Source organism: Dreissena polymorpha, chromosome 9 (assembly GCF_020536995.1).
Source record: "Dreissena polymorpha isolate Duluth1 chromosome 9, UMN_Dpol_1.0, whole genome shotgun sequence".
Classification (NCBI taxonomy): Eukaryota; Metazoa; Mollusca; class Bivalvia; order Myida; family Dreissenidae; genus Dreissena; species Dreissena polymorpha.
The window spans coordinates 24848261-24866780 of record NC_068363.1 but is presented as its reverse complement, the minus strand read 5'-3'; the positions used below and the strand labels follow the sequence as shown (position 1 = coordinate 24866780).

Here is an 18520-nt window from a genome sequence, read left to right as displayed (position 1 = left end):
TGACAGTTTGACCCTACTCCAATTAAGCCGCGACAATTGACAAGTAACAAACTGCGCATGGACACATGCTTAAAAAACATCGCAACAAACAGTAAAAGAGTTACCCATCTTGTCTTGTGTTATTGTAATAAAAACAACGTGTTGTTATTCATGACAGTTTGACACTACCCCAATACAGCGCCTGACAATTCACAATTCAGTTTAATCTGTGTATATAGGAAGAAAACAAAATACGGAAATGTGTACGGCCGCGCATTCCGTGTGTAACTGATGTAACTGTTCGGTAGATAGTGTACTGTAACCCGTACTTTCAGTCAACTGGATAGCCTCCCCTGCGTTAATGTTTGCCATTGAAATTAATATAATGAGTATTGTTGTCGTAATGTTCTAGATTTTGTACTCTTAAACAGATGAATATTATCTTCGTTGTTTGCTATTGTCTTATTTAATAAAACTGTTATTGTTATGTTTTAGATTTCATGCTTCATATCAGATGTTTTATGTCTTGAATAAAAGTATCAAGAGTTTTTGTTAGTACTATACTGACTATAGTAAAGGTAGAATGATAGATCGTTTTAGGTGTCCTGCTTTTTGGTAAAATGTCCCGACAATTTTTTATGGAATGTCCCGCTTTGGACCTAAAAAATTATGGCATGTATGAAAATCATATGATCAGAACCAATTAAAACATGTTGGGGGTCAAAGGGGGCAGGTTTGGATCTTAGTGCGGCAAGGTACTGAGACACTCTGTTATTGACAGGCCTAGCCCTGAGGATCACTAATCGTATAATTCGAATTAATCTTTATTTTGAACTTAACTATTTCAAACTAATAATTAATACAATAACTTGTATAGGAAAATTGTGATTTACCTAGCAACAAATCCAGCTTTCCTTTGTCAAGGACCGCTTTGTGCTCATCATCCGGGCGCGCACACAGAGCAAATATAAAAATGTTCATTTTTTCACAACATGTTTTTTTCAACACTGTGCTTTCTTGCAAACAAATTCTTCAATTTGTGATGTGGCTTTTGAGGTCCGAGAAGGGAAAATTTGTTATGCCACCAGCAACCTTTCTCCCTAATCCTATGACATAATCTGAAAATGAAATGTTAATTTAAGTACTTACTATATATTTTAAAGAAATTTGTGTATTTCATTTTAGTTTCAAACTGTGTTGTTTTTCCTTCAGATGCCCGTCTACTTTTCATTCATCCTTTTACAAAAAACCCACTGGGACAGTACACAAATACAATTACAATTATATCAGTTAATAATCTAAATAATAGAGGAATAAAGGAGTAAAAATACAAACCTTTTATGCTTTTCTGCAGTATTCCAAAAACACAGGAAGTTGGTGAGACAAAATCACAGTTAAACCTGAGCCAATTTGAACCTTTTTTGCAACAAACTTATTGTTCATTTCCACATTATGTGATGTATTAAATACAAATTGTTTTTGACACAGTACTCCCTGCAAGACATTTTTTCACTACAGTTTAGTCCTCATTTTGCTATTATACTGACAATTTAGTTCAGAGTCAGTAATTTGCTTAACCGCTTTAATGATTTCAAACAGCAACTTCTACCACTCACTTCCTGTACCACTGAACCAATCCACTGAAGCCTGATAAGCCCAGATGGTTTATAAACATGTACAGATGTGACTCAGGGTATTGAATGGGCAGCACAATACCTGAGATCAACTCAGCTGGTTGTCAGTGTTTATCTGAGATTAAATTAATATTTGGTATGTTTATGGTCTTTTCAGACTGGGGAAATCTTAACTACTATAAAAAAAATAAAAAATATAGAGTAACATGCAGAGAAACTGCATTCATATTGATGATATAAACAAATAATATTAAACTACACTGTTGTGTGTTTAATGTTAAAGGAAACCTTAAAATGATGAAAACATTACCAAGTCTTGTTCTTTATTAAACTTTACAGTATTTATTGTAATCATGAAATAATTATTAAAAGCAAAATTTTCAAAAAGAAGAAGAATTAAAGGAGTGAATTAAAAAAAATAAGTGCAAATAGATTTTTAATGCATGGTCATCCCTCAGAGTTAAAATTATAAGTGGAAACTGTAAAAGTCAGCAATAGATAAAATATATTTAATTAAAATGTGTTATTGTTATCTCCTAATATTTTTTTAACAACAATATTGCCAAAAATAATGCAAAATCTAAGAGTATTATTCATGATCACAAGTTCACAAGTCTGTCTCCTGTTCAGCTTCTCACAAATAAAGTATAAAAATACTACAAAATATTTTTAGAATCTGAACATGAAAATCATAAATTAGATCAAAGCTTCATGCTGAATTAATTTTACTGTGACTGAAATAGTTGTGTCTATAAAGGATGTTCATTGATTGTACAAATGTATAAATAAAATTAAATATTTTTATTTAAGTTATCAGTTACTGGTAATATTTTGTTCAGTACTTTGGTTTAAATTAAATTTATTAAGTTATTGTTCAGCTTCATAGAAATTTGCTAAGTCCAATATTACTCTCTGTAAAAACTACTAAGTTCAAAATTCTGTCATGTGGCTTCACAAATATTTTATAAGTATGAAATTCTGCCCCATGAAAGAAATAAAGTGCAAAATTCCGTACACAAATCTCCATCATACAAATTCTAAGTATAAAAATACGCCCAGATTTGTTTTACGCCCGGAAAAAACAGTTGAATTACGCCCAGAAATAATTTTAGTTCCGGGCGTAAAACTCATTCCGCCAGTTGTACGGGCGTAATTCTAATATTACGTGCCAATTCCGCCCCAATTACGCTCGGAATCCGCCCCATTATTTCGTACGGGTAAATGTGCCAAATTCAACAATAAAGTGACAACCGTATTCACATTTATAAGAAGCGCTATTGACATATCAATAAAAATTGTATACAGTAATCTACGTTTTTGTAAATAGTTGCATTTATTTTATACTGCTGTGTCAATGAATGACAATTATACAGTAATCTCATTATCTGTGCTAAAATTAATTGAATTAATATTAGCACAGACTACTGTATAATTGTCATTCATTGACACAGCAGTATAATATAAATGCAACTATTTACAAAAACGTAGATTATACAATTCTAATAAATAATTCTTACAGAAAAAGTATACTTTTACCCATGTTTACAATGAATCAATTCTATCAATCAGCAAACGTCACATTCGTTGAGTTCAACTTGGCGTCTTGTGATGGATAAAGCCTTGTTCAATACGAAAGTTGAATGAATTGTCAAAAGGAAAATCGAACAAATCATAACAACAATCGATTCGAACACGTAAAATTTCCTCTTTTAGTAGAACTCCAATCCACAATCGTACACAATAGATCATGCACAATCAACGCAGGATTTCCGTTACAGTATCTTCCCATGCCCTACAGAGATCTTAACATAGATAAAGGTTTAAATTAACTAAAATGAAGTTGCGCTTGTAGATTTCGTAGTCTACGTTCGGTTCTCCGAAATATCGGTGCATACGCCGCCATATTTATGCTAAATTACTGAGTTACGTGAGCCTATGAGCACACGTAACATTACGTGCAAAAATACGGTAAACGTAACTTTACGAAGTTTATAGAAACGCTACTAACTGAACATTTTGCACTTACGCATGATTTTTGAACGTACGTAATTTTAAGAAACGGTCCCCTGGTCAAGACATTGTTTTAATAATTGCTCGAATATTTATTTAATGTGGGCGGCTCGTAAGGAAACATGACAGCACGGTGGTTTGGCAGTTTTTATAGTATGGCTATAGTTAAACCGCCTCAACACTATAGAAGTCGCATTTTAGTCCAATTATCATGAAGCTTGACTAGAACATTTTGTGTTATGATGTATCGGCTTAATAAAAACAAAGTGTTCCGGTGACCTGAAAAAGGAATTCATTAAGAGGCGGGCAGCTTCCCTTAAATTAACTTAGTGAAACCATGGTAACGCTCTTGTGGCCATACCTTCTGTTAAGTCTTTATTAAACTCTGTCAGAACATATCTTCTAATGATATCTTAGCTTAGTTTAAATATTTCCGGATCTTTAAAGGGGCCTTTTCACAGATTTGGGCATTTTTTAACTTATTCATTAAATGCTTTCTATTGATAAATGTAAACATTGGATCGTAAAAGCTCCAGTAAAAAATCAAGAAAAAAAATAAAAAAAGGAAAAGAACATTGCCCGGAGCAGGTTTCGAACCAGTGACCCCTGGAGTCCTGCCAGAGTCCTGAGGTAAAAACGCTTTAGCCTACTGAGCTATTCCGCCGAGTACACAGTCGTGACGTATTTTATACCTTATATAAACAATCTTCGTAGTTTCACAAAATTTAACGACAAAAACAGAACTCTCCAAATTATTCAATCGTTTCGCGTTGCAACGCTGTATAATTTTTAGGTTTTAAAATCGTCAAAAGATGCATATAAAGGCTATATTAGAGCATGGTTAATGTTCAGTATTACTGTTTCCTCACAAATATCATAACTAAAACGAAAACTTACGAATCTGAAACAACTTTTTTCAATTTTGTCAATTTACCAAAGCGTGAAAAGATCCCTTTAACACGAATGGCCGACTGAAAGTTGAGCATTTCCCTCATATGACTGTAGTGATAAATTATCGATGCTCAAGCCGATTTGTTTGTCAAATTTCATGACATTCGGTAAGAACATATGTTTTTATGACAGCTAAGTTCGAAACTTGTTCCGGATTGTTGAAAAACTAGAAAAACTTGACCGCCACTCTTCATTACACTTAATCAGAACATTTTGAGACGTAAGAGCTAAACAGCTCTAAGTTTCATAGGAACAATGCAAGCATTAGGCCGATTTTAATTAAGTTTAATTGCTGTCAGTCTTCTCAAATTGCACCGTTTATGTTGTATTTTGACGAACACTAATATGTTTGAAAACGTGTCGGGATTTTTGTAATTTGACATGTCATATTCTTTATACTCGGCATTAAAATCGAAATAGTTCCGACGTGATTTTAAAACTAATTTAAATAATCAATGTACAGTTTTAATTTGAAATCAAATTCTTCATTTTCTAGCGATAATGTTTCGCATTTTCAGTATGAATCTCCGTCGTTTGTGTTATTTCGCTCACCCATTTATATAATTCATTCATTTTTTTATTCTGTGACCGAAAACTAGAAAATGCTCTTGTTGTCAAACGGTGCATGTCGATGTATCGTGATATCTTACGCATGTCTTATATACTTAATAACACAGTTAAAAATGTGAAACTACTTGGTTGTTTTTATTTTTCATGTTTTGATAATTGCAAATATGGTATTCTTTACTTAATGGCTATTCTTAACAAAGTAATATCTGCGCTTAATATTATTTCTTAAAGCATAGCTCAAAAGCCATAATAAATATTTCAAGAAAAATAGTGTTATGCCGGAAACTTTCGAGTAGTTTCCCGTCAAAAGGAAATTGCACAATAACATTATAATTATAAAGATCTACAAGGTTTAAACCTATTCGTTAGCTATAAAGTCTACTTCACTTCAGCAAAAATTAATTGAAACATACAAATAAATGTAATTGACATTAACCCATTTATGCCTAGCGTCTAGAAAAAATGCCTTGCCAAACAGCGTACACCAAGATGAGACGCCGCATGATGCGGCGTCTCATCTAGGTCTGCGCGGTTTGCTTAAAGGAATTTCTTTAAAAAATATTCTTTATATAGAAATACATATACTAGACATCCCTAATTTTGGAAATAAATTAATCCAATTTAGAAGGATGGTAGAGTCCACTAGGCATAAATGGATTAAATATTAAAGTGAGCTAGCAAAACGTTTGCAAACACGTGTCTATTACCCTACAGAACGAAGCATTGTTAAAGCAAATTAGCAGATTTGCAACTTTATTGCAGTTTGTAGATATATTCAAATGTTGGCATTTAATTATAACAATCTTATCTCGTTGCAGTAATTTTTATTTGTATGGCAGTAGGAACGGTATACTCTGTACGGGAGATAACCGATGCGAGGTGTTTGGTTATACAAGCTGTCTGGGTTGTCATTTATTTATGCATGTATAAGGGGAGTGTATCTAAATAGTATATTTTCAATAGTTGATAGAACATTGCTATTGTTAGTTTACACCCTACGGCATAGTCATTGTGGATTATAGATTGATTCTAATGATTCATTTATACCAGCATGCATATGACTAGTAATGTGGAACACAACATAGTATGAATATAACAGTCATACAAACGTATTGTAAACGTGTTTGCAAGTTGGAAATAATTTAAGTGAACCATTCGAAAAAAATAAAACTTATAGTATTGAATATTTTAAGCTAAACAGCACTACAATAATACTTCTGATTTATATGTATTATGACGGGATGCGTTCTGAAACTAAAACATTGTTTTTGTTTTAATTATTCAATATTGAACAAATGCAACCACATTTACTATGTATAAGCATTGCTAAAAATTCATCATTTTTTCAGATTCTGCCAGTGTGGGTACATTGGAATTTCCCGTCTGCATTATTCTAAATATTGCCGATCCAACCCAGTGCACAGAGCTTCCTCCTGTACTTCCCTCCATCGAATACATTGAATTGACCAGTGTCACATGTTCCTGTACCTGGCTACGCAGTCTGCTTAGTATGATGTTGACACAAAATTGTAATATGGACTGTTATCTGCATGAATGTCACTTAACTGCGTGTGGAGAGGGCGAAGTCAACACATCATACACGACTGGACACATATGGTTATACGTACGTCAAAACAAAAGCATATCAGTAAGCCTTAATGATGATACCGGTCTGTGGGAGATTCTGCATGGTCTGAGTATTAAGAGTCTGAGTCTGGATGAGTTCGATAACAGTGGTTGTAGAGTGAATCATGAAAAGTCGTTCTCACAGACGATAGCATCGCTCTCAAAGCTGGAAACACTAGATATTAAAATGGATGAATTGACTCCTTGTGTGTGGGAGGCTCTCCGTGGTCTGAATATCAAGAGTCTGACTCTGAGCAGTAGGAAGTGGGGAGAGTTGCATGCAGAGTCGTTGACTCAGTCGCAATCATCACTCAAGAGGCTGGGAACACTTGGAATTGGTGTGGATGAAGACAGTCCTGGTCTGTGGAAGGCTCTCCATGGTATGAATATCAAGAGTCTGAATCTGGGTGGTTGGGAGGGGGAAGGATTAAGGATAAATCATTCACAGTCGTTGTCTCAGTCGCTATCATCGCTCATGAGGCTGCAAAAACTTGATATTCATGTGGCTGAAGATAGTACTGGTCTTTGGGAGGCTTTCTATGGCCTTAATATCAATAAGCTGCGTGTGTTTTGTAAGGGTAGAGTAAAGTATAAAGAGTCGTTGTATCATTTGCTACAATCGCTTACACGGCTGGAAACACTTAGTATTGATGCGGATGAAGCCTGTCCTGGTTTGTGGGAGGCTCTCAAAGGTTTGAGTGTCAAGAGTCTGACTATTAAAGGTTCGCACAAAGATTTCGAATTAAATCATACAAAGTCGTTGTCTCAGTCACTATCATCACTCACACAGCTTGAAACACTCGATATGAAGGTATATAAGCACAGTACTGGTCTGTTGGAGGCTATCCATACTTTGAATATCAAGACTCTGAGTCTGACTCTATGTTGGATTCAGTGGACCGATTTGCGTACAGAGTCGTTGTCTAAATCACTTTCATCGCTCACACAACTAGAAACTCTAGATGTTAGTGTGTATGCAGACAGTAGTTGTCCTTGGAAGGCTCTCCATGGTCTGCATATCAAGAGTCTGAGACTGAGTCTGAGTCATGATGGTGACTGTAAAGATTTGCAAGCAGAGTCGTTGTATCAGTCATTAGCATCGCTCACACAGCTAGAAACGCTTAGTATTGAGTTACATCCAGACAGCTGTGGTCTATGGAGAGGTATCCATTGTCTGAATATAAAGAGACTGAGCCTGAAGAGTAAGGGGTGGGGAGGTTTGCATAAAGAGTTGATGTCCTTGTCACTTTCATCGCTCACACAGCTGGACACTCTTTGTATTGAGATGCAGTGTGATAATCCAGGTCTGTGGGAGGCTGTACATGGTCTGAATATCAAGCATCTAAGCCTGAGTGGTTTGTGGATACATACTGGAATTGACGTGACGCATACAGTGACGTTGTCAAAGACACTTTCATCGCTCACTCAGCTTGAAACACTTAGTATTGATGTGGAGCATGAGAGTCCTGGTCTGTGGGAGGCTCTTCATGGTCTGAATATCAAGAGTCTGAGTCTGAATGGCGTGTTTGAAGGTTCCGGAATTGACGTGAAGCATGCGAAAACATTTTCTCAGTCGTTATCGTCACTCACACAGCTGGAAACGTTAACACTACATGTACATACATACATCGCCCTGCAGGTACCTCAATCATTGAAGTATTTAAATATCTACTATGACACAATGCTTCCATCCGAATTGCGCGAACTTGTGGACTCATTGGCTACATGTACTCATACAATTGAGAGTAAGCTAGAATTTGGTTGCGCTTCTAGTATTGATCCCCCAGAACGAATCCCAGTTCAGGAATACATTCCATTTCAACAGGAACTTGCTGCACGGAAAAATGTTGCAATGAAACGATTCCGAATATATGAATTGCCTGATTCTGCCGGTTATGCCATGTCTGTACGTGACATTGGTGATGTTGATGACGCTGCTAGCGATTTCCTTGAAGATGATGTTTATAAAACATTTGCTAAATATATTGAATATTACATGATCAATCGAATTTCAATACTCATTGAGATAAGTCCAGGCTCAATATCTTAGTGTTTGTTTTTGATGGATACTATATTAATATGAACCTGGTTGTATATTAAATTTATATTATAAAATTGAAACTGTTTTGCCATGTGGCGTATAATACTGTTTTATGTTGTTTCTCTATACATGAAATTGAGCTTAAACATATACTATCTTAATGTGTTGTTGACTTTTCGACGATAGGTGTTACAAGAAAATATGGTAGAAACACATTAACTTCCTACCGAGCAAGTGACAAACTACTAAACGAAATAAAACTGTAGACAGATATTACGTTTATGCTTTGTGTCAATGTTATTGTATAAGTTTAAATTCAATGTATGCCTTTGTTTTAATGACTTATACAATTTGGAACCTGTTGATACAATTTTATTAGTGCGCTTTTAAGCATGTACATGTTCACATAATTGTCAACGCATTTGACTTCACCTATAAATATTAAATATACAAGATTTATATTTCTTCTTTAATAAATATATAATTCAAACTGTTTGATGTGTTCAAATGTATCATATAAATATGTTTTATATGCATTGTATGCATACTGCCTGTCATGATGATCATTTAAAAAAATAACATCCTTTAAACATCGATAATGATAGAGCTTTGTTTTCAGATATAACAAGAAAAAAAAATTATAATAAAAAATAACATTTGTCCGTAGTTCTATGCTCTCAAATAATGTAGTTTTATAAATGTACATGTCTAATTTATTAATATTAACCAGTAGCGGCAGTTTCAGATTACTCAATTGTTTAACGTGTGTTGCTTTTAAATTGATTGTAATAAGTATCGTCATTGGTTAAAATAAAACTAAACATGTCTGGTGAAGATCGGATGAAAACTACTTGAATTTAAAAGCGGACACCATGGTTAATGCGTTAAACTAACTAAGTGACCCAGCGACCTAGTTTTTGACCCGGCATGACCCATATTCAAACTTGACCCAGACACCATCTAGATACAACTTCTGACCAAGTTTGGTGAATATCGGATGAAAACTACTTGAATTAGAGAGCGGACAACATTCTGAATGTATAAAACGCACTAAGTGACCCCGTGACCTAGTTTTTGACCCAGCAAAGCCCATGTTCAAACTTGGTCTAAACATCATCTATATACAACTTCTGACCAAGTTTGGTGAAGCTCTGATGAAAACTACTTTTGAATGAGAGAGCGGACACCATGCTCAATGTTTTAAACGCACTAAGTGACCCCGTGACCTCATTTTTGACCTGGCATGACCCATATTCGTATTTGACTTAGACATCGTCTAGATACATCATCTGACCAAGTTTGGTGAAGATCGGATGAAAACAACTTGAATAAGAGAGCGGGCACTTAATCCGGAACGACCAACCGACAGACAGACCGACCGACCGACCAACAAGGTCACTCCTATATACACCCCTAAACTTCGTTTGTGGGGGTAAAAAAATAGCATTGTTGGCGTTGACTTTGTTATTAACAATAATAACTCTTAGCGTGATTAAGTTGATGTTTCACTGACGATGATGCTGAAAGATGCTGTTGCTGTTGTAATTGCTGCTGTGGTTTCTGCTTCTGATACGGATGATGATGATGATTCGGACGACGACGAAAACGGCGTCGACGATAAATACGACGACAGCGAAAAAAAGGAAAAGGATGATGATGATAATGATGGTGGTAGTAGTCGTCGTGATGATGGTGGTGATGATGATGGTGGTGGTGATGATGATCATGCTGCAGCTACTGCTGCTGCTGATGATGAAATGATGTTGCTGCTACAGATGAGGTTGATAAGGATGAGGACATAGATGATGATGATGATGCTGATAATGATTGGAATGAGGATGAGGATAATATTGCTGCTGCTGATTATGATGACGATTAACCGAGGAGTGTTCAATAATGTTTTTTTTTATGCATTCCGGTGGTTTATCATTGAAATAAAACTGGTATTGTACTGTTTCGAAGAGTGAAAATTAACAGTGAAAAATATCAATATTTTTCACTGTTTTACTCTGCAATGACATCATTTTTTCTACGAAATGACGTCATAAATCCAGCGATATTATCCAGTCAGACTCTTTTACAATGTGAATGAACGGTGAAAAAAAGCATACAATAAAAATAACATTTGTTGGATTCGATGGAATATCGATTTTAATTCACTCGTGATCATAGAAAATATATTTTTGGTTGCGCTACTCGTGAACAAGTTATTTTATATGATCACTCGTTAAACAAGGGCTGTTTGTAAACCATGCATGCCCCCCATATGGGCTGTCAGTTGTAGTGGAAGCCATTGTGTGAATACGTTTTTTGGCAATGTGACCTTGATCTTTGACCTAGTGATCTGAAAATCAATAGGGGTCATTTACGAGTCATGATCAATATTCCTATGACGGTTCATGATCCTAGGCATAAGCATTCTCGAGTTATCATCCGGAAACCATTTTTCTAAGTCGAGTCACCGTGACTTTGACCTTTGACCTAGTGACCTAAAAATCAATAGGGGTCATCTGCGAGTCATGATCAATGTACCTATAAAGTTTATGATCCTAGGCATAAGCGTTCTTGAGTTATCATCCAGAAACCATTTTACTATTTCGGGTCACCGTGACCTTTGACCTAGTGACCTGAAAATCAATAGGGGTCATCTGCGAGTCATGATCAATGTACCTATGAAGTTTCATGATCCTAGGCATAAGCGTTCTTGAGTTATCATCCGTAAACCATTTTACTATTTCGGGTCACCGTGACCTTGACCTTTGACCTAGTGACCTGAAAATCAATAAGGGTCATCTGCGAGTCATGATCAATGTACCCATGAAGTTTCATGATCCTAGGCATAAGAGTTCTTGAGTTATCATCCTGAAACCATTTTACTATTTCGGGCCACTGTGACCTTGACCTTTGACCTAGTGACCTCAAAATCAATAGGCGTCATCTGCGAGTCATGATCAATGTACCTTTGAAGTTTCATGATCCCAGGTCTAAGCGTTCTTGAGTTATCATCCGGAAACCATCTGATGGACGGACATACGGGCATACGGACTGACATACGGACCGACATGTGCAAAACAATATACCCCCTCTTCTTCAAAGAGGGGTATAAAACAATTGATATCCCATCGAATCCGACAAATATCCTCTATATATTACAGGAAACCTTTGAGCATTTGTTCATAAAAATATGTATAAATACAATTCGATATACATGTGTTTTACGACAAGGGAGAGCAACCAATAAATAGAAACTGCAGATACTAAAATTTTATATTGAAGTTCGCAAGGTGTATGATATCCATGATGAAAATGACACAGTATTATTGTGAATGTATATATTAGGATGATGTTTACCGTGAATGATGTGTTTTAAAGATATGAACATTACCCGCTTGGACCTGGTTAGAATACCGAGGGAGAAAGCTCGAAATAAATAAATGTGCCTATAAGGAACATGAAATAATGTTAGTAAATAATACTACAAAAAAAGCTTTTAGGACTATTTACAAATACTTGAAAAATGGTCATTTCAAATAATATCAAACAAGTAAATAGTTTACATTATTTATTATTAGTCTTTATTTAAATAAATAATAACATTTGCGTTTAATAGAAACTAATAAGCATACATTGCCAACACAATATAGTGTCACAAAAGACACACCTTTATATATTACAAGATTTAGAAATTAAAATTAAAAAGTGTTTTGGCAAATTGGTTTCGTACACTGTTGTATTTTATGACACATATAAAAGTTTCATGTTACATAATAAACTAAACATTAATATGTGGCAATTTTGTTTTATGAAATTAGCTGTAACCTAAACTTGTTCAAGACAGTATATGGAAAACATGTATACTGAACAGTCGAGATCAAGAAGACAAAAGGTGGGTCCATACTTAAAGTAGTGTACATGGTATACCCACAGTATTTTCTTGAATAAAAGACAAGTAACAATATTTTGCAATTTACACTGTCCTTACAAACATTTTCAGTAGGAACAATATGCTGACATTATAAGACTCAATTAAATATAATGCAAACTAATTCTGTTTCACATGTAAGGTGTCAGAGGGATTGAAATACACGCTTACATCATCTTAGACTGCGTGGAATCTACCTACACCTACAAAAAACAGCGGAAATTCTTCATACAATTAAAGTTATGTAAGCGGAATTTTTTAATTAACTTACAGTGACTTTGACTTGTATCTAGTTTTCCCAAGCTAGTTCTACACGTAAGCTAACAATTCATACAATTTAGGAACAATACCCTTATATAAAAGCGGTGTTACTCAGTGTAGTTTGTCTAATTTTAATAATAGTGACAAAGACTTTAACCCAACTGGCTTGAAATGGAATCCAGGTAGGGTATGTAAGCTGGGTATACACTTCCACAAATCTTCAGCACATTATCTCAATCCAATCATAAGTAATTGATCAAAGAACAAACTGTTGCGGCTTATTCTCAAGTTTTAGATGCATAAATATTGATCTATTATGAATGGCCCCTAATTTACTTCTGAAGACTGAAATTTAATAAAAGCAAGAGAAACTGTCGTCCCTTATTAGCGCTTGTAGACTTCAAAGACTGGGACAATCCTATACGCACATGTTTTGAATACATATTTTTCCAAATCACAGCTCAAGTATGTTTCTAGTAAGTCACTTTCTAAATTCAGGACACATTCTGTTAGGCATATATATGTAGCATTTTCCCAGTATTATCTATATCAAACTCTAATTTTTATTTAGCAATAACAAACAAAAGCAAAATACAACTACATTATTGAAAATCACATTATCTTAAAGTCCTACGGTATATACTAAAAATAAACACCTTAAAAAATGCATTCTACTTGTTCTACTTGAATGTAAATGAATCCAAATAAAATAAGTTCATCCCGATACATACTTTTGGCTATTGCTAGACGCTTATTTAATACTAATGTTAATATTGTTCAAAATACAACAATGTATACAATTAATTTAAACAGACAAAAACATAGTGTCTATGAAATATTCCCAAATGAAACAAAACATTTCATTTTAATCTATAACAAATTCATACAGGGAACTATATATATATTATTACAGATTTCAATAAGACATAATATCATTTATAAATATTAAATACACAGGATCAAATAAATGATAATAATTATGCATTTAACGGGTGCTTCATTAAAAAAAAATGCATTTTCCGCACTACACTGCACTGCATAAAATTGAAACTTCACAATTCACAATCGAAAAATGCTATCATAAAATATTTTGATCATTAAATTATTAAAATGAAGCAAGTAATAATACAAGCTGGTGAAATTCAGCAGAAATGCTATATCAAATTTTAAACAACAAAACCTTGTTCATAGAGCGTTTTACTATAACAAGGAACACACAAACTACTTAAAAACAAAAGTGGCATTCACTATTTTCCACATTCTCAAGAATGGTGAAATTCAGCAGAAATGCTATATCAAAGTTAAAACAATAAAACGTTATCAAATTTTGATAACATAATAAATATAATTTGTTTTGTGTATTCAAACAAATTAACACAATCTAATTAGTATTGTAATCTATATTGAAATAAGAATTATACAAAAAATTTCTGACATTAAAGCAAAACTTTTAAGAATTATAATTACCTTAGACATTCATGTGCAAGTAATTAAAGATGGTTTATTGGTTCATATGTTGTAAATTGAGAGTTTTACTATAACAAGGAACACAAAATCTACTTAAAAACAAATGTGGCATTTACTATTTTCCACATTTCCAAGAATGGTACACCTAATGTGAAATCAGCAGTACAGTCTAACCTGCACATCCGACCACTTGCATTTAGCGACCCACCTCGCTAAACGACCGTTATTAATTCCTCCCAAGCTAAAATCAATTAAAAATGGCTTTACTAAACGACCACCTTAAATCCGCGACCAACGACCATTGTTTTTCTTACAAATTAAGACTCGTTACGACAGTAAGCGACCATTTTGCAGTCTCGCAGTGAAGTTGCTAAGCGATGGTGACACTCAACTAACAATGCAGGTGATAATCCGCTAAGTGGCATCCACGCTTGCACGCTGTTATCGGGAGCAAACTGTGAAAACTCGGCTGACATTAATTATTTGTGTACTTAAAGTTTGCAAATAATTGTTTTAATTACAATGACTATATTTACTCAAAGGTAAGTTTGTAACGGACAGCAGTATAAAAAGGGAGGTAAATAATTTTTCAAGCACTTGCAAAAGTACACAAACAGCGCAACATGTCTTCTACTAAACGAAAGTGTCTTACATTGGAAGAGCGGATGAAAGCACTAAAAATGCTTGAATCCGGGAGGAGCTGTAGGGCTGTAGCGACCGAGATGGGTGTTGGTAAGACACAAATACAGTCGGTGATGAAAAGAAAACGAGAAATTATTGAAGAGTATGAAGGGGACGGTAATCTACAAACCAAGCGTCCGCGGAAAGCCACAGAATATGACGATCTAAATGACCTTGTTCACAAGTGGTTCTTAGATGCTACTGGGCGTCACGTGAACATATCGGGACCACTCCTGAAAGAACGGGCGCTCAAGTTCGCAGCAGAATTGGGGTTAGCGTCGTTCAAGGCATCAAATGGGTGGCTCGACTCATTCCTAAGACGCCATAACATTGTATTCAAAACACGGACGGGTGAGAGAGCGGAGGTGGATCCAGTCGTAGTGGATGACTGGAAAAAGCGTCTACCAACAATCTGCGAAGGTTATCAACCGTGTGACATCTATAACATGGATGAAACAGGATTATTCTACAAACAAAGCACAAGGTAAGAAAAAAATTAAAACACCCTAATAATAAAACACATAAATAAATGAAAATATAAATAAATAAACAAATAAATTATAATTTTATATTTCAAAATAACTTTTTTAATATTTTCAGTGCGACGTTCTTCAAGAAAGGCGAGACATGTGCCGGCGGGAAGATGGCGAAGGAGCGCATCACTGTGGGTTTATGTGCCTCGGTAACGGGAGATAAGCTGCCCCCAATCATCATCGGGAAATCAAAAAAACCGAGATGTTTTGGGTCAGTTACTCCCGACAAATTGCCGATACGGTATTACAACAACAAAAAGGCGTGGATGACGACCGGGATAATGGAAGACTGGCTGAAGTGGTTTGATCGGCGGATGCGACATGCCAGAAGACACGTCATATTATTCATAGACAACGCACCATCACACCCTCGCATCACACTAACCAACATCAAGCTACAGTTCCTTCCTCCAAACACAACATCAGTGATACAACCCATGGACCAAGGGATCATACAGACAATGAAGCTAAAGTACAGAAAACGTCAACTACAACACGTGATGATGGAGCTGGAGAGATCGTCGGCGACCACCGGACCTCAAATTCTGAAAGAGGTTAACATCCTACAAGCTATCTACTGGGTCATAAGCGCATGGAAGGAGACAACGACGGAGACGATCGGCAAGTGTTTCGCAAAATGCGGATTCATGAGTGACAGTGAAAAAAGTGCTAGTGCTAGTGACAGTGAAAAATGTGCAGATGACCGTGAAAAAAGTGTTAGTGAAAACATTACAAGTGACAAAAGTGACAAAAGTGAATGTGATGATGTTGAGGACGACTTGCCTCTCATCATGCACAAATTAGCACATGATTTATTTGGGTGTGAAGTGAAGGACCTCATCAACATTGACAGGGACTTCACAACATGCGCAACGGACATGGACGAATGGAAGAAGTCAGCACCGGAAATTCTACAAGAAGATGGATGTGACGAGGAAGATGACACCAACCCAACAGAAGAGGAAGCGACGACATCAGAAACAACACTCTCCATGAGTGAGGTAGTGGAAATGAGCAGAAAACTGAAGGACTGGGCAGTGAAGAAAGGGCACCATGATCTACTAGCGACATTGATGGAAGCCAGCAACCAGATAGGGGATATAGCCATGAATGGAGAGAAGGTGAAACAGACTAAGATTGAGGATTTCTTTTTCAGGCCATCTTAATATTGTTGTAATGTGTAAATATGTGTATGCTGTTCCATGTAAATATAATGTTCATTGTTGCTATGCTTGATATGTATGCTTTTTATTTGATATGTATGTATTATTGCAATTTTAATTGTTTAATTATATGACTGTTACATATTGTATTTGTAGTGGTTTAATTTGTATTTATTTGTATGTAAAGTTTGATGTATTAGGTAAATATGTTTATGTATTTTTTTATTAAATAAATGTATATTAATATATTAAATACAATTAAACAACAAACAACTTTTTTTTCTGTATATATTTCTATAAAAACGAACACTCAACATATATTTGAATGTATAATGTACATACTAAAGCGAGATACACATGCATGTACTGACATATGCTAATGTGTTGCATTAACAACGACCAACTGGTCTGACAGGTCAAACTGTACTCAGAGACCACCTCAGTTAAGAGACCACTTCCTAGATTCACCTTGGGTGGTCTCTGAAGACAGGTTAGACTGTACATCAAAACATAAAATAACATCAACATCTCAAAACTTCACGTACCATAACATGTTGAACAAATTTGCTAAATAAATTGTTAACATTTGACCAAGAGAAAATGGAAACAAGAGCACCGCCTTGCGGGTGCAGACCGCTCATCTATTTTCTTTTTAAAGGTGAAGGGACTCTAATTTTCAATCACAAAGGAGGGAGGGGTGGAGTGAAGAGAGGTGTATAGTGTGGGGGTGTGGACATTTATTATATTATTTTCCAAAAATGCGAAAAAAAATGCAAAAAAAATGCAAAAAAAAAAAACATGGGGGTGGGGGTGGAGGGATTCTTGGGTGCGATGGTTGGACGGTATTTCAAACATAAAATAATAAAAATAAATATTTGTGTTTTTTAACAGTTTAAAAAAATGAAATTGGGGGGGGGGTATAGTGTGAGGGTGTGGTGGTCATTTGTGAGATGATCTTAAAAAAAAAAAAAAAAATGGGGGGGGGGGAGATTCGGGTGGGGGGGAAGGGGGGTGGAATTCTTGGGTGCGAAGGATGACGGTATTTCAAACATAAAATAATAAAAATAAATATTTTTGTTTTTTAACTGTTTAAAAAAAATAATTTGGGAGGGGGCGTGGGGTGGGGGGGGGGTATAGTGTGAGGGTGTGGTGGTCATTTGTGAGATGATCTTAAAAAAAAAAAAAAAAAAAAAAAAAAAAAAGGATTCGGGGGGGGGGAGGGGGGAAGGGCACGGGGGATGGTTTGGGTGGAGTCTATTGTGGTATGTCAGGTAAGAGTAGTTTTGTCAAATTATCAATCAAATCTAATCTTAAATAAAGAAGTTATGGCAATTTTAGCAAAATTTAATAATTTGACATTGAGAGTGAAGGTCATTCAAAGGTCAAGGTAAATTTCAACTTGCCAGGTACAGTAACCTCATGATAGCATGAAAGTATTTGAAGTTTGAAAGCAATAGCCTTGATACTTAAGAAGTAAAGTGGATCGAAACACAAAATTTAACCATATATTCAAAGTTACTAAGTCAAAAAAGGGCCATAATTCCGTAAATATGACAACCAGAGTTATGCAACTTGTCCTTTTACTGTACCCTTATGATAGTTTGCGAGTGTTCCGAGTATGAAAGCAATATCTATGATACTTTAGGGGTAAAGTTGACCAAAACACAAAACTTAACCAAATT

The 18520-nt window shown here is 35.3% G+C and overlaps 2 protein-coding genes across 2 annotated transcripts in view; both read left to right on the top strand.

Moving 5' to 3' along the window:
- LOC127845918 (uncharacterized) overlaps positions 1 to 8820 on the top strand; it is a 68183-nt gene extending 59363 nt beyond the window's left edge. Inside the window, exon 7 of the mRNA XM_052377097.1 lies at positions 6494 to 8820. Coding sequence (XP_052233057.1) covers positions 6494 to 8820 — 2327 coding nt within the window. The remainder of the gene's footprint in view (positions 1 to 6493) is intronic.
- A 6075-nt stretch (positions 8821 to 14895) lies between these two features.
- Positions 14896 to 17342, top strand: LOC127843708 (tigger transposable element-derived protein 4-like). The gene is made up of 2 exons (XM_052373451.1): positions 14896 to 15626; positions 15743 to 17342. Exons 1-2 carry the CDS (start codon positions 15085 to 15087, stop codon positions 16839 to 16841), a joined length of 1641 nt encoding a protein of 546 aa, XP_052229411.1. The 5' UTR covers positions 14896 to 15084; the 3' UTR covers positions 16842 to 17342.
- The last annotated feature ends 1178 nt before the right edge of the window (positions 17343 to 18520 follow it).